This window comes from Rhinolophus sinicus, linkage group LG04 (genome assembly GCF_036562045.2).
Source record: "Rhinolophus sinicus isolate RSC01 linkage group LG04, ASM3656204v1, whole genome shotgun sequence".
NCBI classification, from domain to species: domain Eukaryota; kingdom Metazoa; phylum Chordata; class Mammalia; order Chiroptera; family Rhinolophidae; genus Rhinolophus; species Rhinolophus sinicus.
In genome coordinates, this window is record NC_133754.1 from 157887429 (window position 1) to 157912747 (window position 25319).

At 46.9% G+C, this 25319-nt stretch overlaps 1 protein-coding gene across 3 annotated transcripts; it reads left to right on the forward strand.

The window, feature by feature from the left end:
- The first annotated feature begins 6117 nt into the window (after positions 1-6117).
- GLIPR2 (GLI pathogenesis related 2) lies at positions 6118-25314 on the forward strand. Of its 3 annotated transcripts, none has more exons than XM_019729092.2 (5): positions 6118-6249; positions 14837-14945; positions 15293-15396; positions 17226-17303; positions 23809-25314. In XM_019729092.2, the coding sequence occupies exons 1-5, from the start codon at positions 6237-6239 to the stop codon at positions 23967-23969; spliced, it is 465 nt and encodes a 154-aa protein (XP_019584651.1). In that variant the 5' UTR covers positions 6118-6236; the 3' UTR covers positions 23970-25314. The 3 variants fall into 3 exon arrangements, with proteins under 3 accessions (XP_019584651.1, XP_019584652.1, XP_019584650.1); XM_019729091.2 differs by lacking the exon at positions 6118-6249 and adding an exon at positions 12155-12240 and having other exon boundaries at positions 23809-24055; XM_019729093.2 differs by lacking the exons at positions 15293-15396; positions 17226-17303 and having other exon boundaries at positions 23809-24020.
- Positions 25315-25319: the final 5 nt, after the last annotated feature.

The window sequence follows — 25319 nt, forward strand, 5'->3', positions numbered from 1 at the left end:
TGAAATAAACAGGGGAGGTTTTCTACACTTTAGAGCATGTAAATAGTACCAGAATCATCTGTCTCTCTAAGGTTTGATAGAACTTGCCTGCAAACCTATCTGGGTCCAACTCTACTTAGGTAAGCAGTGATATTTTCCTTTTTTTATTTTTTTATTTTATGGCTATATCTGTTCATTTAGATTTTTTTCATCTTAAATAAATCTTAGTAATTTGTACTTCCCTAGAAAATTGCCCAATTCAGAAAAACTACTAGTAGAGAGTTGCAATACTTTCCTGAACACTCCTAAAAAGAGATTATATCCCTTTTTTATTACTAATGTGGTATATTTGAGTTTTCTCTCCTTTTAGACATTTTTTATTGATTTGATTTTGTAGAGATTTATCTACTTGATATGTCTTCCAACTCTAGGATGTATTTTTCAATTCTGCTCTTTTCTGTTTTCTAATGTATAATTTTCTGGTTTTATCTATATTAATTTCTTTATTCAAATAATTTTCTTTATTTCTTTTTTTCTTTTAATTTTCAAACACTTTATTATGGAAATTTCAAACCTACATACAATTTTAAAGTGACAATCCATATACTCACCTTCTAGATTCTACAATGAACATTTTGCTGTTTGCTTTGTCACTTTTACCCATCTCTCCTTCTACTATCCATCCATCTTACATGTGTTTCAAAGAAAGTTGAATTCATTTTTTTACGCATATCAAAGTAAGTTGTAAACATCAATACATTTCACCCCTAAACACTTGGGCATTCATTCATTAACTACAGTTCAATATTTGTTTATGGTTCTTTAATTTATGTTTTGTAATTTGTCTAGCTCCTTAAATCCAACACTTAGTTTCTTTTTCCCTTTTAACATAAGTAGTATAACAATATTTAAGATATATTGACTATCAATCGTGTTTCAAGCCACTTTAGGGTTTTGTTTTGTTTTTAATCAAAGATCAGGGACAGTCTTCTCCCTCCAGGCCCAAAATTGGGAAATAGATTATTTTTATTATGTCAGTACAGGTAAGATTTAGAATTCTAAGATATATGTCTTAGTCAGTTTGGGTTGCTATAACAAAATACAATAGACTGAGTGGCTTATAAATAGCAGAAATTTATGTCTCACAATTCTAGAGTCTAGAAGTCTGCGATGAGGATGCCCGCATGGTCAGGTTCTGGTGAGAACCCCCTTCTGGGTTGTAGACTGCCAACTTCTAGTTGTGTCCGCCCATGGTGGAAGGGGAGAGCGAGCTCTCTGGGGCCTCTTTTATAAGAGCACTAATCCCATTCATGAGGGCTCCATCCTCATGACCTAATCACCTCCTAAAGGCCCCATATCCAAAGACCATCATATTGGGGATTAGACTTCAACATGTGAATTTTAGGGGGACACAAACATTCAGTCTATAGCAATACACATACCAGTAAGAAGGGATTTTCATTAAAGTCCTTTATTTTCAAATCAAGGAAGTATTAAGTAATAATAAGTCACTATCTACACATTTTAACGGCCCTCTGATAGTGAAACTTCTGTCCTTACTGGTTTCTGAGCTCTGGGCGGAGTCAGATAAGCCTCCTTTCTTAGGAAGGGAACAATAAAAGGCTTATCGACAGTTCAGCTCTGTGTTCATGACCTCATGACAAGTTCTTTCCCTTCTACCTCTTGCTTATCCAAGATTAACAGTGATGTCACCTAACTACAGCTTTTATTTCTTATTTAGAGCTCTGAGAGATGAAGTTGGTCTGTACACTAACAGGAATAGTATACTACAAATCATCAAAATGTGACAGCTAGCAAACACTCCATGCTCAGTTATATCTGACATCTATTATCTCATGGGATTAGAACAGGCTGAACCTTGTGTTTCATTCTCTTTTACTGACAGCTCCCACTGGAACAATTGTCATGTGACAAATGGCCAATAATGACCAAGAAAGTTCCTGGACCACTTTTTCATGATAGTCCAAGGTTTCCTTTCATATAAGCATAGTATCAAGTTCTTTAAAAGCTCTGTCTCATGTAATTCTCACAACCTCTGTATGAAGCAAATAGTATTAACACTGTTTACAGTTGATGTAACTAAGTCTTAAAGAGATTAAATAATTTCTCCAAGGTTACATGGCTGATAAGTAGTAGAGCAGGGACAGTTTGAACCCAGGTCTAACTCAAAGCTTATGTTCATATTTATTATACAGTGTATTTGCCTCTGAGTACAGCTTTGGCTTCATCCCATATATTTTCCAACAACAGTAATAAAGAGAGCATAACCTGGTAAAATAAGGATATTTCTGCCAAGATTTTTTTCTCTTGCTTTTCTAGTCCTTCCATGTCCTTCTACTCATTGAGCTATTATGAATTTTTTTTATTCCAAAAAAACATCTGCAGATCAAGAGCGAGAACCTGAAGGGCTTCAAGCATACTTTGTACCTTAAACCATACTTTGGGGAAGAATTCGTAACGATAGAAGAGCTTAGAACATTCTGGGGAAATAGATACAGAATAGAAACAAAATTTCCCCTTCTGAAAAGGAAGACATGGTAAACATTTGCTGTGTTTTGGCTGTTCAGCATGTAGAGAAATCTGTATACAAGTGTAAAAGATCTTGTACCTAACTATGGATGGTGAAGGGGTGCAGACAGTCCTCTGTTCTCTTTCTGAAAGCTTATGTGACCCAGGATCAGCCAAACAGATGCTCCTACCCAAGAATCTGAGTCTGGAGGAGTTGACCCAGGGGTGTGGAGAGGAGCCGAGAAAGACTGTAGAATGCTTGAATATTTATCCCCAAGAGACTAAAGTAGATTTAATTGAGTTTCCTTCAATATGCAAGTTTAAGTTTTCTACCATCGGCCGAATTTTGCCTTGATCTATACAGAGGAACAAAGACAACTTTTTACATATATAAATTGTAACCGTGAAATATTACACAGACAAAAATAAGTGACATTTAAAGAGTGCTTTTTAAGTGTCATCTCATTTAATCTGAAAAAATATATATATCCTCCTCTAAGATAGGTACTACTGTCTTCATTTCAAGCACCTGGATCAGAATCACAGTTGGTAGACACCAGAGCCAGTACTTGGACCAGAGTCACATGACTTCAAGTCCATGCCCCATGCTCTTAACCGAGTATTCTAATTGTCGTGTAGTTCTGAATATCTGTTTCAACTTTGCCTTCATTTACATTGTTGATTCATGAACATTGGACTCAGGGCCAGCAGCACTATAACTCATGCCTGAACGAAGCTTATCTAACATATGTTTTCTCCAGAAGGCATACCTCAGGCTTCTTGCACTGAGGAACACGAAACAGCACTTCACTTGGGGGCCACTTTAAACAGTAAAATCACCACCACCACCACCACCACCAATAAAAAGCAAAATGCATGGCACTAGACTGTGAAGAGGACATTTATTTACAATATGAGAGCTAAAACAAGAAGAGTGTCTCCCTGTTCAGCTTCACCTGGGAACTTGTGTGTTGGGCAGCTGAAATTTTTTACTGCTCTGCACATGTCCTCAAATGACCGTGAAAGCATTGCAAGTGTTGATTTTAGGGTTACTAATAAATCTTAGTCAGTAGGTGGATTCGTAAATACAGAATACGTAAATAATGAGGAGCAATTGTATTGATTAGCCTCTAGAAGACGTAAATTACCAATACAGACAACAAAAGGATAACAAAATATTATCAAAAACTTTATGCCTATAAATTCCACCACTTAAATGAATGAAATGGACACATTCTTTATAAGATACAAGTTACCAAAGCTCACTCAAGAAGAAATAGATGATCTAAATGGTTCTGTATCTATTAATAAAGTTGAATCTGTAATTTAAAACCTTCCATCTCCCCCAAAAAATGAAAAACAAAAACACCTCAATGCCTAGATGAATTTGTTGATAATTTGTAGCAAATATTTAATAAAGAAATAATACTAATTTTATACAAACTCTTCCAGAAAATAGAGGAGAGAACCCTCCCCAACTTCTTTTATAAGACCAGCATCACCCTGTTGCTAAATCTGAGACATCATAAGAATAGAAAACTAAAAAAGAGCAACACCCCAAAAAACATACCTGAGAGAGATTAAAGGAAATTTAGATAAAAACAAAGATACACCATGCTGATGGGTCAGCAAACTCACTTTTGTTAGGAGATCAGTTCTCCCCAGATTTATTTATAAATTCCAGGCAATGCTAATGAAAATCCCAGCAGGCTTTTTGTTTGTTTTACAGTAATCAACAAGCTGATTCTAAAATTTACATGGAAATGCAAAGAATACAAAATGGACAAAACAACTTTGAAAAGAAAAAAAAGAGCAGGAGGATTTACACTACCTGATTTTAAGACTAACATAAAGCTGCAGTAATCTAGACAGTGTAGTACAAGTGTAAAAATACATGTGCAGATCAATGGAATGGAATAGACAGCCCACATATATTGGGCCAACTGGGAAAGAAAAATATTTTCAAGAAACAATACTGGATCAACTGGATAGTCATATGCCAAATAAGAAAAGAAAGAGAGTGTCAATCCTGACTTCATACCACACACTGTAACCAAAATGAATGTAAGAGCTAAAACTGTAAAACTTCTAGAAGAAAACAGAGAACCTTTTCATCATCTTGGAATAGGTAAAGAGTTCTTAAATAGGACATACAGCAAAGAAGAAATGATAACTTAGGTCAAATGCTCTTTGTGTCTGATCTTTGTTGCCGTCACTCTTGTCTTGGTCTGCTGCTTGGGCACCGGCTATGACCATCTGGGCAGTGACGCCCCCTCCAACCAGCCCACTGCCCTGTCGGGGGCAACTTTGACACTACCCTAACTCCATTCAGGACACTATACCTGCCATGTGCTGGCTGCGAAGGCCAGCTCTACGGCCCACAGACTCCAAAGATGCCACTAAGTTCAGATTTTGTCCTGCACCCACTCTGGGGCCTTCTCTCACCTCAGCCCTCACCTCTGTACAAGGAGATGTAAGTGCAACTTGGTTCCCAGATGGGCTTCCCTCTGCATGCAGTGAGTGGCTCCACTGTGCTCAGCTGTCTCCACCCATGCATGGCCTTGAAGTTTTGATTAAGTGGAAACTGCTTTCTAGAGATTCTAGAGGTGGTATGGAATTCTTCCACCTTGGTTCATTTGGTCATTTCAATAGGGATTTGTTGGCAAAATGGGAGAGGGAATTGAATATAAGGGGTTAGATCCCCACCCAGCACCAGAAGTTCCTTCTGATTCAGGATGGGCCACTCTTTCTAACCCTCTAACACTGAAAGTACTAAAATCTAGTAAGTGTGTTTGCCTGATGTAGTGGGAGGGAGTAGGCAGGGCAGTACCTAGCCTTACTGTTGCTTATAATCAGCAGGTCAGTTCACTTTGGTACCCATTTATTGAAAGGTCTTAAAATTAGCTTCCTCTAATAACCGTTTACTGAGCCCCTTTGCCGGTAAGGAGTTATTCTGAGGGTAACCCCACAGGTGACCCAGGCTATGCCTTCATGCCAGTGTTCTGCTCACACAGGGGCCAGACCATGACTGAGACCAAGTCTCCCCAGTGCCTGGTGTGTACTGACCACTGCCCCCAAGGTCAGGAAAGGCCAGGGCCTCTGTAGGTCGAGGATTCCAAGGCCTTGAGGGATGGGTGGGACTTCAAAGGGCAGAGATGAACCAGCATTCCATGTCCAACCTAGACTCGCACCAGAGGGTGTGTCCTGGGACATGCCCTTTGGAGCCCGGTATCACTGGGGAGGGGAAGGCGACACACTCGGGGCTGAGGCCGGGAGAGCACCGACCCCTGGTGATGGGGGGCGGAACTGTCTATCCGGCCGCCACACAGAAACTGCTGTCCGAGCAGTGCGTCAGCCGCTAAGTAGCTACTGGGAACATGATGGGAGGCGCGGGAAGGACACTGCTCCGGACTGAGATCGGACCTGGATCTGATCCCCGGCACCTGGAGATCCCCGGACAATCGCTGGGGTCCCTACACCGGCGAGTTCTCTGGAGCTGGGAGGGGAGGCTCGCCTAGCGCGGGATGCGCGGCGCCTCCTCCGGGTAGCCGGAGGGGTGGCTCCGGGCGCCTCTGCCAGCAGCTGCTGCTGCCTTATAAGGCGGGGGCCGGGCCGCTCCGGGGGAGGGGCTGCGGCCGCCCGGCCTCCTCCGCTATCCTAGCGGCGCGGGGCCGGCCAGAGAGCGCAGCGCAGCAGCAGCCGGAGCCGACGAGCGTGCGGAGCCGGCCATGGGCAAGTCAGGTGAGCCCACTGGGTCGGCGGAGTCGGGGTGCAGGGATGGCTCGGGAGCCCCGGGGCCTGGGATGCTCTCTGTCATCCTCCCGCGCGGCGGGCTGGATCCCCGGAGGAGGGGGGTGCCGCCGTTGCGCGAGGACAAGGCTCCCGGGGCGCTGCGGGACCCCGGGAGCAGGATGGAGCGGCGCACGGGGCGAAGCGCCAGGAGGCGCAGCGCGGGCAGTTTCCGGGGCAGCCAGGAAGCAGGGGTGGCCGTCGTGCCACCCGGGGAGAGGGAGGGAAGGCAAGACAGAGGGAGGGTCCCCCTGTCTGCGAGCCAGAGATTGCGTCAGGGAGGGCTTCCAGGCGCTGATGGGATTAGCGCTCGGCGTCCTGCCAAGGCGCGTCTTTTGCATTGTTTCAGGGCAGAGTTAGGAGTTGGAAAAAGCCACCAAACTGTGACAGCATCTCTCGCTGCAAAGTGGTGTGCTCCAATCGGCCTTCCTCAGGACACGTCGAGCATCCTTTTGTCGTTGTCCCATCGTTGTCCAGCGCCCCGTCTGTATGCCAGGCTGTCCGGTTCCACCCGTGTACAGACGCCCGCTTCCCCTTATCTCTAAACTTTGGAGGCTCATCCTCACCACTGTTGTCCCGAGTGAACTTTCTAAAATGCAGATGGTATCCTGTCACTCCCTAACACCTTCAGTTCCATTGTCTGCAGGGGGAAAAGTACACATGCTTCAGCCCCACCTTGGGTCCTCTGGGAGTTGGTCATCACACCTTATCTCCCCCTGCACTCACCGATCCTGAAGCTGGCACGCTGGTCCCTTCCCCTGGGCTCCCTTTCCCAGCACCCACTCTGCCTCTCTCACTTCTCTGAAGTTGAAAATCCTCCTGGTACTTCTAGGTTCAACTTCTGGGCTGGGAGCCCATCTCTGATTTCTATCCTCTGCCTCCCAGGGACGCTTCACCCAGTGTCTTCTTTGTTGTAGCCCTCCCAGCAGTCAGTTTGGGACTCTACCCAACCATAAACTTGTTTCCCACAGACACATCACTTCTGGTGGCCAGGAGCCATGTCTATCTCAACATAGTACCTGCTCACAGGAGGCTCTTAATGAATAGCTGTTGAACAGAGCTCAGAAGTCTTGATTCATGGGAAGTTGGGGTTGTTAGCCTCAGGTATGTGAGGCTGGGTCCCTTCTTGAATCTGTTCTCAAGATCTGGACTCATGAGGTACCAGTGCTGGGAGTAAGTGACTTTCCTTGGCATTGGTCTTAACCTGCCATAACTGTACTGATAGATAGGTCTGGCTTTCAGCCCTGGTTCTGTTAATCACTTGCTGTGTGATCTTGAGCAAGGCTCTTTCCCTCTCTGTGCCTTGGTTTTCCCATCTATACAATGAGGGTGGCCCATATGATCCCCATGATTCTTCACAGTATGGAAAGGTGACACAAGGAGTTGTCATAAAGTTAAAGAACAGGATGGTAGGTGGTGATGGGGCAAGAGCATGGCAGATGTGAGTGCATTTTGAGAAGTCAACTTCTTTTTCTATAAACAGATAATCCACAAATTCTCTGAAGCTATATTTTAGTCAGTTGTTTCTGGCTTCTTCCCTAAGAAACAGTTTTCCCGAACTGCTAATATTCAGCTTTGAACCCATTCTTCTGTCTGTTCATCCATCTATCCATTCATCCCTCCCTCCTTTCTTACTTCCTTCTCTTCCTTCCTTTCTTCCCTCCATTTCACCGTCTGTCAGCTCTGTATCATGCTGTTGACCCCGTGCTGTGGAGGACATGGCCCCTGTCCTGAGGAGTGTTCATTTGAATTGTGAAATGAATCAAAGCTGATCAGGGGTGGGTGGAGGCGGATAGACAGGCACCACATGGCTCCAATGAGAGGTGGGAAGTGACTCAAGCCACAAGATAGGTGCAGGTGAAGACCAGTGGGAGCTCAAGGGAGGGAGAGATCTCCGTTGGCAAAGAGGCCCATTGAATGCTCCTGGAGGAGGTCGTCAAATCCAGACAGTCTTGGAAATTTGGACTTTATCCCAGAGACCTGGGATGCCATTGAAAGGCATTGATCTGAACGTGTGCCTGAGTGGAAGGTAGATCAGGTGGGGAGAGAGTGGAGGTAGAGGGTGAGGAGGAGGTTGCTGCAGTTACTCAGGCAAGAGATGACAGAGGCATCCAAGGGACTGGAGAGGAAGAGGGGATGGATTTTGGAGATGGTACCCTCAAGCAGACTTGGTGTCTATTGTGAATGAGAGGGAAGAGTCAGAGGTGTGTCTAGGTGCAAGATGGTCGTGACACCTTCCAGGACTAGAAATGCAGAGTCCAGCAGGTTTCAGAGAAGGGACTGTGGGAGAAGGCAGGTTAGAGCTGGTTCAGGCAGGTGTCACCATCCCTCCACACACACACACACACACACATTCCCAGGGACCTTTTAGGACGCTGGCTCAAGCCTCTCCCTCATAGCCATATGCATCTTATTGGTCTCCCCCAAAGACTGTAAGTCCTTTGTAAGTCCACTGTAAGACAGTGTCTGGCTCCCTTAAGCGTCTCTAAGAGAAAGTAACTTTTCTGGGTGACCCAGGCGCGATGGGCCTTCCTTCAGCACAGGCCATCAGACTGAGATCTGCGCTGCAGGGTCTGGAGCACTCACAGATGTGTAGCCACACAGGGTCTTTATGTGGTTCCATAAAGACCATCATAAGGAGCCAGTCCCTGCTGCTTCTGGGCCTCAGTTTCCTCATCACTGCATAGGAGCCAGTCTTTTAACCTTTAACCTCAGGTATACCCCAGAGCAGCTTGGGGTAATAGACCTTGTTGAAAAACTGTCATGCACCTGACACAGCTTCAATTCCAGGAGATGCTTGGCCCAGTGTTCAGAGACTTCCAGTCCATCTCCCAGCCCTGGTCTCCCTGCTGGACTTCAGTTTGCAACAAGTGTGATGAGGGCAGAGAAAGACAGTGGCCTTGGGCTCAGTGGAAATCTCTGATCCCTAGTAATAGTTATCAATTATTAAGCTCCTAGTGCGTACCAGGCTTGGAGCTAGGTATTTCATATATATATTAGCAACTTTTGTAACAGCCCTGCAAGGCAGTTATTATCTGTTATGTAGATTTATAGAGGTTGAATACCTTAGTGGACAACTTGGGGTTTAAACACAGCTCTCTGACTTCCAGCTGTGGACTTTCCCCCTCTACTACACTGACCACTGGCTACCTGCTCCCTGCCTGCTTCTCAGCCTGGAATCTGGCTCAATAGGGACTTCTACAGGCCCTCTGATTATCTCTAAGAATCTTAGTGTTCCCTCTTCCCACATTTCCCAACACCAGAGGCTATCAGAGCAGTAAGGATTTTAGGAACCAACTAGCCCAGGAATTTTCTACCGAGCAGGGCCCTGACACCTCTGCAGGACACCTCTGTGTGGGCCAGGTCAGTCTCAGCATTCAATTTCATCTGTTGATTTTATTGGGAAAAAAGAAAAGTTCAAAGAAAGGGTTTCCCTGCTTTGAAGATATTTTGAAAACCGCAGAGGTCATCCTTCCTTCTCACACAGTTGGGAAACTGAGGTCCAGAGGGGCAAGGACTTGTCCAGTGCTCAAGGCAGGCCTGAGTGGCCACAGGCAGGACAAGAGAATGGACACTGGCTGCCATGGCTTCTTCACTCTCCCAATGACAGCTGTCTAACAGCACAGGGGCAGCCTGGGGTGGGTGCTCTGGGACACCCTTCTTCCTGTAAGCAGTTGAGCAACTCTTCATTGACCATCATTGTTGCTTAGGGAGAGGAAATGTATGTAATATGGAAAGTATGTGAGATTTGGGGCAGGGGCGGGGTGAAGGGAGGACTCTTCTTAGATCTGGCTTGAATGTGATTCACTGTGTGAAATTTTGCAATCCACACGTACTCCCAAAAGACCACAGTTTCCTCATCTGTAATGAGAAGTCTTCCATCCTAGTGGTGTCCCTTCCTAGTGCTGGTGTGAGGAGCTCATTCATTTGCTTCTTCACTCACTCATTTACTCAGCAAATACCCAAGCTCAGAGGCACTAAGAGAGGTTGTCAAAGACTGACTGAAATACCAGCAGCTCTGCTCCGATGCAAATCAGGGATGGGCAGTTTCTCCCAAAGCCAGAGGCTAAAGGGTCTCGGTCCAGTGCTAGTGACATAATCATAGTTGACCTTTCATAACTGTTCACTCTGTTCCAAAACTGTTCTAAAGCTTCATCATAGTTTAGTTCATCTAATTCTCACAATCCTGTGAGGTAGATACTGTTATCCCCACTTTTTATGTGGGGGAAATGAAGCAGAGAGTGATTAAGCAACTTGTCCAAGATCACACAGCTAGTAAAAGCCAGAGCTGGTCTTTACCTCTTGAATTTCTTGGAACCCAGGCTGAAAGAACAGGAGCTGCCCACCTGGAAGTCTTTCTTTTTTTCTTTCTTTTTATTTTTCCCCTCAACTTTTTATTCTTTCTTCCTGATAAACTAGCAAAACCAGTTTTACACCAAAGGTGGGACCAGGTCACTTTCCAGTGTTAAAGAACAACATTCAACGGAGTAAATTTGAAGCTCTAATTGGCTTTAATAAGTGATTCATGGGGTTTCATTGCTTCTAGCAACTAGAAGGGCCCTCCAATGAGTTGTACAAAATGGAAAATTTTTATCGGCAGAAAGAAGGTGAGACTAAGGAAGTTAAAAGAGTGGATTGTTTTAGGCAGGGTCACCTTCCCTTAGGGAAAAGCAGGGGGTCTTATTGGGTAGTTTATCTCACTACTGTGATCAGGAAAATCAAAACTGATTGGCTTAAAATTCCACACTAGGAGAGGCTGGAAATGTAATTAATTAAGTCATTAGGTTTGGATTTGGTGAGGTAGCTTAGCAAAAGTGACTCCATTTTGGCCTGTTGTTTCTTTTCCTTCCTTCTTTTCTTTCTTTTTTTCTTCTTTCCTTCCTTCCTTCCTTCCTTTCTTCCTTCCTTTCTTCCTTTCTTCCCTCCCTCCCTCCCTCCCTCCCTCCTTCCCTCCCTCCCTTCCTTCCTTTCTTCTTTCTTTCCTTCTTCACCAACCTCTTATTAAGGGGACAGAGGGGCCTGTCCACAACTTCTGCCCTGGCTTCTCACGGTCCTGGGCCTCTTTTGTGAGGCGTGTGGAGAGAAGTGAGGCAGGCTGGGCTCTGGGAGGCTTCAGAAGAGGACAGATGCCTAGGGAGGAGGCTGCCCTAGCCAACAGCCAGGTGGGAGGAGGGGCACAGACCTTCTCTGAGTCCTTATTGGCATTTAGAAGCCCAGGCCCCAAAGGACCTTCAAGAGCCCCCAGTTCAGTCCCACCTAAGATGCCCGGCTGCATCCCCCTCCCTGGCAGAGACAGCCCAGCCCTGCCACCTTCCCTCAGCCACAGGGAGCCATGACTGGGCAGTTTCTTCCACCTTTCAGCAGCTCTGACCTTAAGCCCCCTGGGGCTTCTATTCCTTCAGCCCCTGATTTTCCTTTGGGGCCCCTCAGGCCCATCCGTCCATAAGAAGCTCGGCACAGGAGGCTCTTGAGTAATCTTCGTTCTTTTCTTCCTTCCTCTTCTCTGCCCTCAGAAATTTGAAGGCAGGTGCCAACCTCACTGGGCCTGAACTTCCGCCTATGTCTGGTCAACCCTTTTGTCTCTCTGATTTTCTTTTGTCTCGAGATCCTTGGGGGTGGTTTGGGGTTAAAGACAGTGTGTCCCTCCTTGTGGGCCTACCCCTGGACCCATTGTGGGAACGTGGGCAGATTATTTCCCTTCCTGAGCCTCAGTTTCCTCATATAAAAACATGGGTATAGTAGTGGAAGCTCCCATAAAAGGTGGTGAAAAGTAAATGAGATCACGTACAGGCCCAGCAATGGTTGGCCAACATGCAGAAAAAGAACCTCCCTCATTGCAGGCTGGCACCCTGAGTCTCAAAGTACGCTCCAGTGAGGACATAATCCCGCCCCTCCCCATGGTGGGGTGGCTTAGAGGGCTCTCCCTGCCTAATTCAGGGATGGGTGAGTTTACTTTCCTTAAGTATATCTTTGTTCTTGGGTTTTTCTACAGAAGGGTGGCTCTTGCTGGGTGTGGTAACCAGTGATATCTTGCCTCCCCAAGGCTGAGGCCCTGCCCAGAGCCACTTGGGCTGGGACTGGCTGCTGTGGCGGGAGAGGCCCCTTGAGCCTAGCTAGAGGTGTGGGGGTTGGGGGGTGGCCATGCTTCCCAGCAGGGGTGGGGAGAGACGCTCCCCTCCTGATTACCAAAACATTCTCCTGACCTCCTTCCTGGGAACCCTGGGCACCCAGCACTGACCCATCTGGGCACAATGCCTGGCTTCGGCTTCCAGGCACCAGGCTGAGGTAGAGCACAGGAACTTTCGCTTTTGTTTCTCTTTACTTCCCATTTTCTGGGAGTGCAGTGACCTAGTTTTTAGCAGCCTTGTATGTGCCTCTTTGCCAAGGAGATTGCAGGGCCTACAGCACAGGCCCAGTGCAACCTGGCCCCAGCACTCAGGGCTGGCTGCCTTTAAACTGGCTTTACCTTAGTTACCCACCCACTCCTTATCTCCACCTCCTCCCCACAGCCCTGGGATAAGTCAGATCCCATCCACCCTGGCCCTTTGCCTCCTTACCACCTCCTCCAGGAAGCCTTCCCCGATACACCAATGGTCACCCTTGCGAGTGCCACTCAGTCCCATGCATCTCCTGTGGTGTCCCATCATGGCCTTCCTGGGACATGGGATCTAGAAAGGATGTTAGTATGGGCTTCCCCATCTCTGCCTGTCGACCCAAACCTCCAAATCCTGGCATTCGACCCCATCCCCCCACATCCCCGCCCCGACCCACATTACTGTGACCAGACCTCATTGGACTGCCCTGCTGGGCCCCACAGCCCTCAAGGTCATTACCACTCACTCTTCAGTTTATCAGAAACCCCTGGACAGCTCGACCACCACTGACATGACCTGCAGTTACCTTCATCTCCCCTGGGTCTGCATCTAGCCCCAAGCTCCTGAGGGCAAGTTCTGATCTTGTTTCCCTCATGTCCGCTCAGAAGCCCAACAGGATTTGATTTAAGGCTCGGGAGACATGGGGGATCTGGCTGAGGGAGGGCAAGAGGACTCCCTGCTGGGTCATCTCCTCAGCCTCTGGGGTGAAAAAAGAGCAGAGGAGAAGGACAGCTGGTGAGTGTAACCTGGGACCGTGGAAGGAATAGGGCTTCTTTCCTTCTCCGGTTTACACTCTTCCTGTCCATGGCCAGGCCTCAGGGACAGGCTCCTGCCAGATAGGACTCACTCAGTTTCAGGGTCCTCTATGGCCCTGACTCCTAACCCACCCAACTCACCCCCATTTCCACAGAGGGGAATACCCAGATTCCTAAGGCGGGCACTCCATGACTTCACAATCTAAGCCTGGCTAACTGCTGTTCAGTTAGCCAGGCTTTGGGGCCTCAAATCAGGGGTCACCTTGTTCCTGATCCCCTAGACCATGTTCGGTTGTTTTTCAAGTTCCTGTTGCACCTGTGCTGGTCTCCACCTTGGCCATATCGCACTGCTTGCTATTGTCTGTTTACAGGCTGTTTCCCTTCTGGGTGTGAGCTCTTTGAAGACAGGGCGTGGCTGACATGTCTCTGCGCACCTAGCACAGAGTACGGGACCTAGCACAGAAGAGGTGCTCAGAGAGCAGATGGATGTATTGGGATTGGATGCTGCTGCTGGCTAGATGATAAATCCATGAATGGATAAATAGTGGAGAGATGGATGAAGGGTGTTGGATGGAAGGGTTTCCACTTCAGATCCAAGTTGATGTGACTTCTGTCCGCTATTGACCTTGCCTGGTCTTGGCTTCACCCGCCTATTCTCTCCCTAACCTCAGCCCCTTTCACCTTTCTGAAGTCATGACCCAGTTGGGCACAGGCTCTACCTCACCCCTTACAACTCTGGGCCCAGCTGATCAGCCTAACCCCACCCAACACTACCACCTTCTTTTCCACACTCTCCCCTCATTCTGCTTCCCCAGTGCTGTCCTTCCCTGGTCCTCTTTTCTTCATCTGTCCCTCTGTCTTCTCAATTTCACCCGCCCAGTGTGGCCACCCCTCCACCTGACCCAGGTGTGTTGTCTCTGGGCTCCCACCCCAGCCCTTCCCAGTCTCCCCCGTACACCATAGATCCAGTCTGAGATATACAGCCTCCTTTAACATTTTCCTTCAGAAATCCTGTCTTTCACTGGCCAGCCCCCCAGCATCTGCTTTGCACCCCTGGCCCATCCTCCACTCAACAGCCAGCAGGATCTCACCTGCTCATTCCCCTGCTTCCATCCAGTCAATTCCCATTGCCTTGACAAAGACCCAAATCCCCAGCATGGCCCATAAGACCCTGCGTAATCCATGTGGGTGCAGATGTGCAGAGACGTGGAAGGCATACTCAGGGATATAGACAGGATGAGCAAAGGTCTGGAGCAGGGCATTACGGTTGTCCGTCTGGCTGGGGTACTAAAGGAGAGTCTGTCCCTGTGGCCTGAGGTCTGAGCTGGGTGTCGTGCCGAAGCCTAACATCAGACTTTTGGCGGGTATTTTCTCTGCACTGAGACATTCTCCATTTTGAAATCATTGCAGCTTCCAAGCAGTTTAATAATGAGGTCCTGAAGGCCCACAACGAGTACCGGCAGCAACATGGCGTCCCTCCACTGAAGCTCTGCAAGAAGCTCAACCAGGAGGCTCAGCAGTGAGTCCCTCCAGCCCCCAGGGTGACACAGGCCTTTCATGGTGCTGCTGCAGTCGGGGGGCCCTGGGTACCTGGAGGGACACGGGTTTGGGAGGCAGACACAGCCAGGCTTCAATAACCACTCTGCCACTTACCTAGACAGATAGATCCCTTTGTTCCTCTGAGCCTCAGATTTGCTCCTCTGTAAAATGGGGTGAATGGGGGGGCTCAGAAGTGATGCAGGTGTGATGCTCCTGATTTCCTCAGCAAGCCTAGGGGAGGAAGTGTGGCCACACCAGTTTAGGGCTCACACTTTGGGGCGTTTCTGGGCTGCACCCACTCTGAGAAAGCACCACGGTCTCTGACAGGTATTCGGAGGCCTTGGCCAGCACGAGGATCCTCAAGCACAGCCCAGAGTCCAGTCGCGGCCAGTGTGGAGAGAACCTGGCCTGGGCATCCTACGATCAGACAGGTGGGTCACTTTCCTGGCTCCCCTGCCCTCTGCCTGCGCTGGGCCTAGGACAGCCAACATTCAGGCCCCTTTGGCCCCAGTGCCTTTTGTGGTGTATCCATGTGGCAGCCACGGGTCCAGAGAAAGAAAGGAACCCCAGAGCTCTGCCTGCTCCAGGGCTGACTGCAGCTCATCACAAGGTCTCTGATGGCCGGCTCAGGGCCAGGTCTGTGTGCCAGGAACACAGAGATGAGTCAGACTGCCCAGACCCCCCATCGCGGCCATTCGCGGCCCCTCTGTTTTGGAAGAGCTCCCAGCTGAGAAGTGGGGTGGGGGAGACAGACCAGTTCTGTGCAGAGTCTCAGCTTGACCCGGCAGGCACTGAAGCATCCCCAGCTACAGAAGAATTTTACTTTTTGTCACTTTTTTTTTTTTTTACACACTTAACTTTTTTCATCAGAAAAGCGCAATAGAGCCTTTTCCGTGTTGGAAAAAATAATGGGAACGACAATTCCACATCCAAGGTTGCAGCCTAGAGTGGTGATCTCACCACACTGACCAGACATTCTTGAGCTGCCTGGCTCTGACAGCCCAGTTGTGGCTTTTTAGGAAAAATGTTGAAGAGGCTACCTCCCCTTCTGAAGCTTTCTTCAAACCCCAGCGGGAGAATGACTCACCCTCCCTGGCCTCACATTCCTGGGAGCTCCCCGGGGAGACCCAAGGGCCCTCTTGTTTCTCCAGCTCTGTGGCCCTCCAGAGAAGTGTGCACATGCCCTGAGGAAGGCAGGAGGCAGAAGCCTGCAGCTGCCTCCCCAGGCCTGGTTTTGGGCCTGGTGAGCCCCAGGGAGAAGGCAGAAGGATGGGAAGGAGCTGGCAGGAGACGTGGTTCCAACCTGGCCTTGCACTGGCTCCCTGTGGAGCTTTGAGCAAGTCTCTATCCTCTTTGGACCAAGTTTCCCCATCCACATAGAGAGGGGGTTGGGTAGGTGGTCTCTAAGGCACTGGTTCCCCACCCTGGCTGCACATTGAGATCTTTTGTGGTGCTTTTTAAAAATACCAGTGGCAGAGATGCCACTACAATCAGTCTGTGTCAGGCCCCAGGCATCAGCCACTTTTAAATGCTCCGGGGGGGGGGGGGGGGGCAGTGTGTAGCCACTGCTATGGCCTTGCCATTCAAGGTGTTGTCTGCAGACCAGCAGCAGCATCTGAGAACTTGTTAGAAATGCAGACTCATAGGCTCCACCCTAAACCTACTGAAATCAGAATCTGCATTTTAACAAGAGCACCAGGTGATTTGTGCACACACTGAAGTTTGAGACTTACTGCCCTGAGGTCAGTAACTCCCAGGGAAATGCTGTGGGTTTCTCCTATCAACACCTGCTGGGCCAGTGGATGCTCCAGGTGAGGACCCTTTTGCCTGCGATGGAGACCGTAGCCCACCAGGCCTTTCCTCCTGTGGATATTTCAGGAGCCAGAATTGGGGTGGGATGAGAACAGAGTCTTCAGGAAACTCAATGCATCGTTAGAAGCCCTTGGAGTATGTTGCATTCAACCCTCTTGTGCAGTGGCCCAGAAACGGGAAGGCCTTGCCTAGTATTACACAGAGTTAGTGTGGCAGGGTGCGGACACAGATGCAGGCGACCCCACACCAGGGCTCTTCTCAACCTCCAGCAAGGCCCTCTCTTCAGCCTGGGTGTGCTCGTGGGCAGAAGTCCCTATTTCAGCTCGTTGGTACTTTATCAGCTATTTAATTGTGGGATGGGTGATGTGGGGTTAATGGGAAAATATGGAAGAAATAGGGAGTGGGTTGATTTTGCTGCTGAGTTTTAAACAGTGTATTTTCAATACAGGAAAGGAGGTGGCTGATAGATGGTATAGTGAAATCAAGAACTACAACTTCCAGCAGCCTGGCTTCACCTCTGGGACTGGTAAGTGACAGGGTCACACCAGTGGCCTTGCTCTGGGTAGAGTTGCAGTTTGAGTGTCTGATTTCAGAGAGGAACTAACGCTCTGAAAATCAATCATGTCCCTTCTGTTTTACCTCTTCCATATTTTTCTGGTTTGACTTTGCCTAAAGGGTAAAACTTTCTTACATGCACACACACCTAAGAGCTTCTGAGCTGCTGATTCCTGCCCCACCAGTTCCAAGTTCTGGAGGCTGTGGATATTAAAAGCTGCTGAGTGCTTCTTTCCAGAAGTGGTGACTCAGCACTTTTAACCAGTCATCCTACCTCTAGTTTTGCTCCCCTCCAAAACAGCCAGCTCTCCAGCAGCGAGAATATTCTAAAACCCTCTCTGCCCATGTTGCTCTCTTGATTAAACTGCCAGTGGGTCCTGGGGCCGTCAGGAAAAGGGCCAAGCCACTCGCTCTTCTCTTGGTTTTAATTCCCTCCTTCTTCACACCCCCACATCCTTCCTGCCTCGTGCCCCACGTCTCGGCCTCCTGGGCATTCTCCCTTCACCTTTGTGCTGGAGTTTGTGGTTCAGATGAGCTTGGAATGCAGAAAGTCTGGAGCTAGTCTCAGCCCTATTAGTTTTGTGAACTTGGGCCACCTTCCTGTCCTTCCCTGTCCCCTAAAGAGAAGGACAGGGTGGTAGTCACTACAGGACATTCTGAGAGCTTGTGTTCAGATGCAGGGAGGAGCTGGCTGTGGGACTGCCCAGTCTTTCTCTAGGCCTCTACGGTGAGCACTAAACTCCTTTATCTTACTTACTAAAGACCCAGGCAGCCATCTGAGCGCTGGGCTCCCTCTTGCCCATCACCAGGCCTTACCAGGCTCCTGTCTTTCCTCAGAACCTACTCAGGTCCACCTGGGGCCCAGGATGGGTTGGAAGGGGCTGTGAGTTTCTCTGACCAGAGGCACGAGGGAAACTGAAAAAGGGGTTCTCTCCATACCCTCACCCCTCTACCCCACCCCATCCTACCCATGGGTGGAGCCACATATGGCCTCCCACCCTTGCCAGGGTTCTTCGGAAACAGGAAGTGACATGTTCTCAGAACACTTCACTGTTTCCTGTGGTTTTATGCTCACCCTTTGGGGCAGAGTTTCTTGCAACCGTGTGGGCAGGACTGTGAAGTAGAGGTAGCAGCATCTACTGAGGTGCTTCTCCCCTCAGCACTCAGGCCTGGAAGAAGGGAGCTGCTGTCAGGGCCCTGAGGGAGAATTGATGGTTCTGTGGCAATTAAATTTGAGGGATATGGGAAGGAATAGTAACAACCTCCTACCAGTGATTAAGGATGTGTAGGCAAAACCTGGTGTCCTTTTCATCAGTGTCCAGAAAACATTTGATGTTATAGTGTCTGGATCTGCTTCCTCCTGTGCGCAATATTTCATGAGCACTTGGACATGTAACAGAGCAAGTTATTAGCTTTGCTCCTGTGCCAGGCCATTGGACAGTTACAAAGCGCCTCCCCACCCACGACCACGTGAGCCTTGCAACACCATTTGAAAGTAGGGCTCCATTCCACCCATTTTGCAGAGGTGGACACAGGCCCAGAAAGAGGAAGCTTTATACCTTCTATCCTCAATCCGATGCTCTTTTCATGGCCCCTGCTCCAAGGCAGGAATCTTCCAAGTGTCAGAGCTGGGAATGGGACTCAGCTTTCCATGATCACTGACCGCCTGTCTCACCCGTTGCCCCACATCTCCCACCCCTAAGGAGGAAAACCCCAGAGCAACTAGCCCGTATGCTGGTGGGCAATGCCTGGTGACAAACAGAGCCCAATCCTAAAATAGGAGCACAGATTTGGATGGAGTTATAATTGGGGCTTGCAAGACCCTTAATGATCCTCAGGCCCACACCAGCACCTCAGCCTCCCCCAGAGCTGTACCATTATTCAGGGGTCCCTGGACCTCAGCCCATGGTGTAGGTGAAAGGGTCTTTGAAATATCCTATAATCTCTCCCCACGCACCTCAGCCCACCGTCAGCATCTTATGTGCTAAGTGGAGGGAACTGGTTTCTTTGTTATATTTTATTTCAATTCCTTTGTTATATTCTGTTTTAATGAGTAGGTTTGTTTGTTTATTCTGAATTAGTAATACTTTTGCATGACGTGGAATTTGCAAGCTATATAAGGTGAAAAGTCTTCCTTCCATCTCTGGCCTTCGGGACTTTCCCTCCCAACCTATGATAGTAGTTTCTTATGTATCATTCTAAGGTTGTTCTGAGTTTATACTAGCATTTGTGTAAATATGTTCTTTTTTTCCCTTTTTTATACTCTGGTGTCAGATACATGCCATGTTTTTCACTTGCTTTCTTCACACAGCAGATTGGCAGAGATTGTTCCATATCAATACAAAACGAGCTTTCTCATTCTTTCTTACTGTTGCACATTATTCCCTCACAAAAATATACTATAATTTATATAATGTGGTTTTCAAATGTATATTCTAGGGGGTTTGGGTCCATAGCAGGAAAGAGGATGTGATCCATTTAGGAAAAAAAGAAAAAGGAAGCTGTTAGTAATTTAGAGTTAGAAACCAGTGTGTATCTGATGGTTGCTAAGGAAGTCGTGTCCTTTAATTCATCGGTAAATACCCATACTTTATTATTTCTGTGCAGACAGAAACCTCCCCAACTAGAAGAAAGATTACTTAGGTTCATCTGTTTGAAAAGGCTTCCACAGGCATTCATGCTGCTGACGCTCATGTTGTATCCGTAATCATATTTTTGGCAACCAGTGGGTAAATGACAGCTCTTCCTTTTCTGGGTGACAGAAAGAATGGTGGGTCAATGGCCAAAGCATGTGGTCTTTTGAGAGAAATTGCTTATATGAAAAAGGATTTGAGCCTTAAGGAAAACACAGCCTATAGAAGCAGTGACACTTGGTAAAGCTGCTGAAAGCCTGGAACTGTGACTCAAAAGCATAAAGACCAAGGGTAAATTGGTAAAAAGTGTTTCTATTCCAAGGTGAAAATCAGAGTTTTTAAGCAATGGTTAACACAAACTTAAGGATAAGTTGGTAAAGATGCCTAATTGTACTTAAGATTTGTTTTAATTCTTGCTTTGATTGTATCACACCAACTTTACTGATTAGTGTTCACATTTGGTTATTTTCAGAAAAAAAAATCATTTTTTTGGATGTAGACAAAGAAATAAGCGATACCTAAAATTTAAAAATTATAAAAATGGAGTTCAACTGTAAGGGAAAAACACAATTTAATCAATGAACATTTATTCAGTCCTTACCCCATATGAGACACATGGGAGATATCAACTTTCTCTTCTCTGAAGGACTGGAAAAGTGTGGATACCAGACTGTCTTTCCTTCTTTTTTCTTTTCTTTGTTTTTCCTTTCCTTTCCCTTCCCTCCCTTCCTTCCTTCCTTCCTTCCTTCCTTCCTTCCTTCCTTCCTTCCTTCCTTCCTCCCTTCCTAATTTTGTGGTAAAATATACTTAACATAAAATTTACCATTTTAACCATTTTTAAGTGTATAGTTCAATGGGACTAAAACTACATTCACATTGTTGTGCAGCCATCACCACTATCCACGTCCAGAACTTCTTACTCATCCCAAATGGAAACTCTGAACCCATGAAACAACTGCCATCCCTTCCTACCCCCCACCCTAAGCCCTACTAACTACTATTCTACTTTATGTCTCTATGAATTTATATAGGTACCTTATATAAGTGGAGTCATGCAATAGTTATCCTTTTGTGTCTGGCTTATTTCACTTAGCATAATGTGCTCAAGGTTCATCTATGTTGTAGCATATGCTAGAATTTTATTTTTAAGGCTTAATAATATTTCATTGTATTTATCTATAAGATTTTATTTATTCCTCCATTGATGGACATTTTGGGTTTTTCCCCTTTTGGCTATTGTGAATAATGCTGCTATGATCATTGGTGTATAAATACCTAAGTTCCTGCTTTTAACTATTTATATCCTTAGAAGTGGATATATACTTAGAAATGGAATTATGATAATTCTATGTTTAACTTTTTGAGGAACTACCCTACTGCCTTCCACAGCAGCTGCACCATTTTACATTCTCATCAGCAATACGCAAGGGTTCCAATTTCTCCACATCCTCACAAACCTTTGGATTTTTTTTTTTTTAAGTAATGTCCATCCTAATGGGTGCAAAGTGGTTACCCTCTTTCTTTCTTAACCACTGTATGGGAAACTTAGCTTCTCTGATCATGATTGTTCTCCTTCCTTCTTCCCTCTGTCTCTTTCTTTTTCATCAGATATTTTTTGAGCATCTTCCATGTGCTAAACCCAGTGCTAAACACTGGGGATTTAGTGTTTGATAAAATAGATGTGGTCCCTGCCCTCCAGGAGGAAACATAATTTCTTCAGTGTTGTTTTAGCAAAGTAATGCCATCCTGTGACATGGAAGTAAATATCCCATCGACCTGTCAAAGGATCTCTGTGAGTCCTCAACAGTAAAGGTGGGAGAGATGAACTCCCTCCCAACTTTTACTCCCAGGAAATGAGAAGAATTTATGGTCATTTAGCAGAGTACCCTTACAACATCAGCTCTTTGACCCCAAAGTGGAAGGGAGGTGGAAGCTAAGCCATGTTAACAGCTTGAAAGGACCGATGAGTAAGGGGAAGGCAGCCTTAAGCAGTGGGAGACTGATGCTGAGACGCTTCAGCGTGTCACAGAAGTGTCTGGAGGGTCGGGCAGTAGTTTGAGAAGGAACTGGGCTGCTTGGCTCAGAACAGAGGGGACTGAAGGAGGCTCCACCTTACCAAGGCCTCAAAGAGCTCAGAACATGATAGAAGGCCTACACTTCCAGCCAGGGCAAAACCTGAGTCCAGGATGGTTCTTCCATGTGCCTTTCACGCATTCATTCCATTCATTCAGTGAAAGTTTTTTTACATTTTTCACGTGCCAGGCTGTACTGGATATACTTTGGTGAATAGAACAATTTGATCTTTACACATATGGGGCTCACAGCCTAGTGAAGGAGCCAAACAATAAACAAGTAAATGAATCATTGCAAATGGTACGAATATTAATACTATGAAGGGAAGAAACAGATAAGACTAACTTGGGAAGGAGGTGTTCAGGAAATAAGAGTGACTGTGAAAGACTTCTCTGAAACTAACATAAAATAATATTGAATGTCAATTGTAACTGAAAAAAACAAATCATTTGAAAAAGAAAGAAAGGCTTCTTTGAACAAGTGACATTAAGTCTGAGGCCTAAGGGACAAGAAGACGTTGGTCATCTGAAGAGCATTCCACACAGTGGCTCGTGTGTGCAAGGGCTCCATGGTGGGAAATACCATGGGGTTTTCCTGGGATTTTCAAGGAATGGAAAGGAGGCCGCTGGGGCCAAAACATTCACTTTCATTCTAGGTGCAATTGGAACCAATCAGAGGATTTTAAAGTAGAGAAGCCAACAGATATAATTTAGTCTCAGAATGATCACCCTGTCTACTTAAGCAGAAAGTGAATTAGAAGAAGCTAAGGTGAAAGCTGGGGAATCAGTCAAGCTATTGCAGTGGCCCATGTGAGAAAAGTTTGTGGTTGGGACCAAAGTTTTCAGAGTGGATGGACTTGAAATGTATTTTGGAGTTAGATTCATCAGAATTGAATGATGGTTTGTTGTGGAGAAATGAGGTAGAGGGAGGAATACGGACCAACTCCCTAGGATTGCGTGCATGGATAGAGGTGCCATTAATGGAAATGGGAGGGTAGGGAGAGGAGTAACTCTGGGCGGAACAAAATCAAGAGTGAGTTTAAATTTGAAATGCTGTGAGTCATCCAAGTGGAAATGTCAAGTAAGTAGTTGTGTCTGAAGCACAGAGGAGAGATTTGGGCTGGAGAAATAAATCTGGGAGCCAGGGAAAGATGAAATTGCCTAAAGAGTGCAGTAAGAAAAGAGAGCCCAGAACTGAGCCTTGGGACATGCAGGTCTTCCAACGTTTACAAGTGAGATCAAGAGGAGAAGGAAGAGGCAGTGAGATGGGAGGAATGCCAAGAGAGGTGGGATCATGGAAACCAAAAGAGGAGAGTGCTTTTAAAAGGGGCGGAGTCAACCCTATTACATGTTCCTGAGATGTCAAGTAAGATGAAGACAAAAAGTAACGATTGGAGAGGAGCTTGGAGATCATTGGTGACTTTGAAGAGTGCAGTTGGAGGGGGAGGGTCGGTGGCAGATGCCAGGTAGGGCAGCATCCTCACTGTTGGGGCCACAGGGCTTTGTCATGATCTCCGGGAGACCATGAAACTTTGGGGCATCAGAAAGTGGTGAGGTGAGTAGTCTCTGTGGCTGACTAAGGAGGACCTAAAGCTATAGAAAATTAGGCAGTCGGTATGTTTTGTGTCTCCTTCCTTTGATTGGTGTCTGTGAAGATCAAGCTTTCCCAAGCCTGGCAAGGTGGTGCAGGAGCTCAAGAATCCTTTGAAACATCCTTCTCCAGGCTCTGCTAACTAACCTGTTTCCCTTTCCCCCATCTGCTTCCCTGCAGGACACTTCACGGCCATGGTGTGGAAGAACACAAAGAAGATGGGCGTGGGGAAGGCATCTGCAAGTGATGGGTCCTCCTTCGTTGTGGCCAGATACTTCCCAGCAGGGAATGTCGTCAACCAGGGCTTCTTCGAAGAAAATGTCCTGCCTCCAAAGAAGTAACTTGTCAAATGTAATGGGAAGGTGGCAGACTTAAGAACGTGCCTATGAAGTGCCTAGAACAACAAAACACAGTTGTGTGTCTGTTCCTTGTGGGTGTGTTCCTTGTGTCTCTTGCACACACACTTGGATATACTGTTATGTGTGACCTCATTCTTATCAAAGGAATGAGCATATGAAGCCTTTACCCTGATGCTTCCCCAGACCACATTATTTGGACTTTGGGGGGAAAAATCAATTTTTAAACTTTTTAGGTTATTTTTTAAGCAGACTTCTTTTGTACTTTATAATATCCATCACTGGACTTTTTGTATTCCAAAAGTTTGCAGTACTGAGAAGTTCAATTTCTGTGATATGCATGGTAATCTACTTGTGGATATTTAAGACTATTAAACCCTCATTTAAATGTGACATAAAACACAACTTTAAACAGCCCTCATCAGAAACCTGGTGTAGGCAGGGGCTCCATTTCACAGAATTACTGAGATTTCTCAGTTATAAGATGTGATGTCATCTACATGCCTCCTGAAATTCTCTAATGGGATTGCCAAAGAACAAATGGAAAAGAAAGCTTTACTTCCTTGCATTTTTCTACCTTTAAATAGCAAAGTACCACTACCACCACCACCCTTTCCCTGCCCTCCATCTTTTTTGTTAAAACTCCCTGGCATAGCAGAGCTCAATATGTATACCCCGTGATATCTGGGGGATTGAGCCAGGCCTGAAACTCACCCCTCCCCCACCGCTGCTAGGTGGCCCAGGGCCTGTTCTGGAAGAGAGCCCCTCACACTGCCTGGGCTCTTGGCCAAGCGGCCTTGGATGGATGAAGTCAGTGAGTGTAGGGGTGAGGGTGAGCTCACGCAGGCCCCCAGAGGAAGCCCTCCAGCCTCTGCTCTCCCCCTGACACACAGGGTGGGAGCCCAGGCTGTTCCTGGCAGCTGTGGCTGCAGCTGTGCAGCTGTAGCCTCCTGGAATGTGTGACAGGCCCAAATGTTCCTGGGAAATAGCCCATGCGGGGGCTTAGAGTCACTAATTTGATTCTGTGTTTTGGCTCAAACTGCATAAAGTTCCCCTGAATAACAATTTCACATGAATCACGTGGGACGGACCAACCCCAGTGCCAAGCTGAGTATCCCTGAAACCATGGCATCTCCAGGTGGTAAGATAGCAGGGACAGGAGTTGGGGGGGGGGGGGGTTGTACCTGCTTAAAGACGAGCCTGAGCAGGCCAAACTCTGAAACATGCTCCTGAAGGTTTATGTTGCACTGTGAACGCCGTCTTATGCTGTGCCCTTCATTTTACCCAGGGATATTGACTAAGAACAATAAAATGTTTTTCTTTTGTGTAATATCT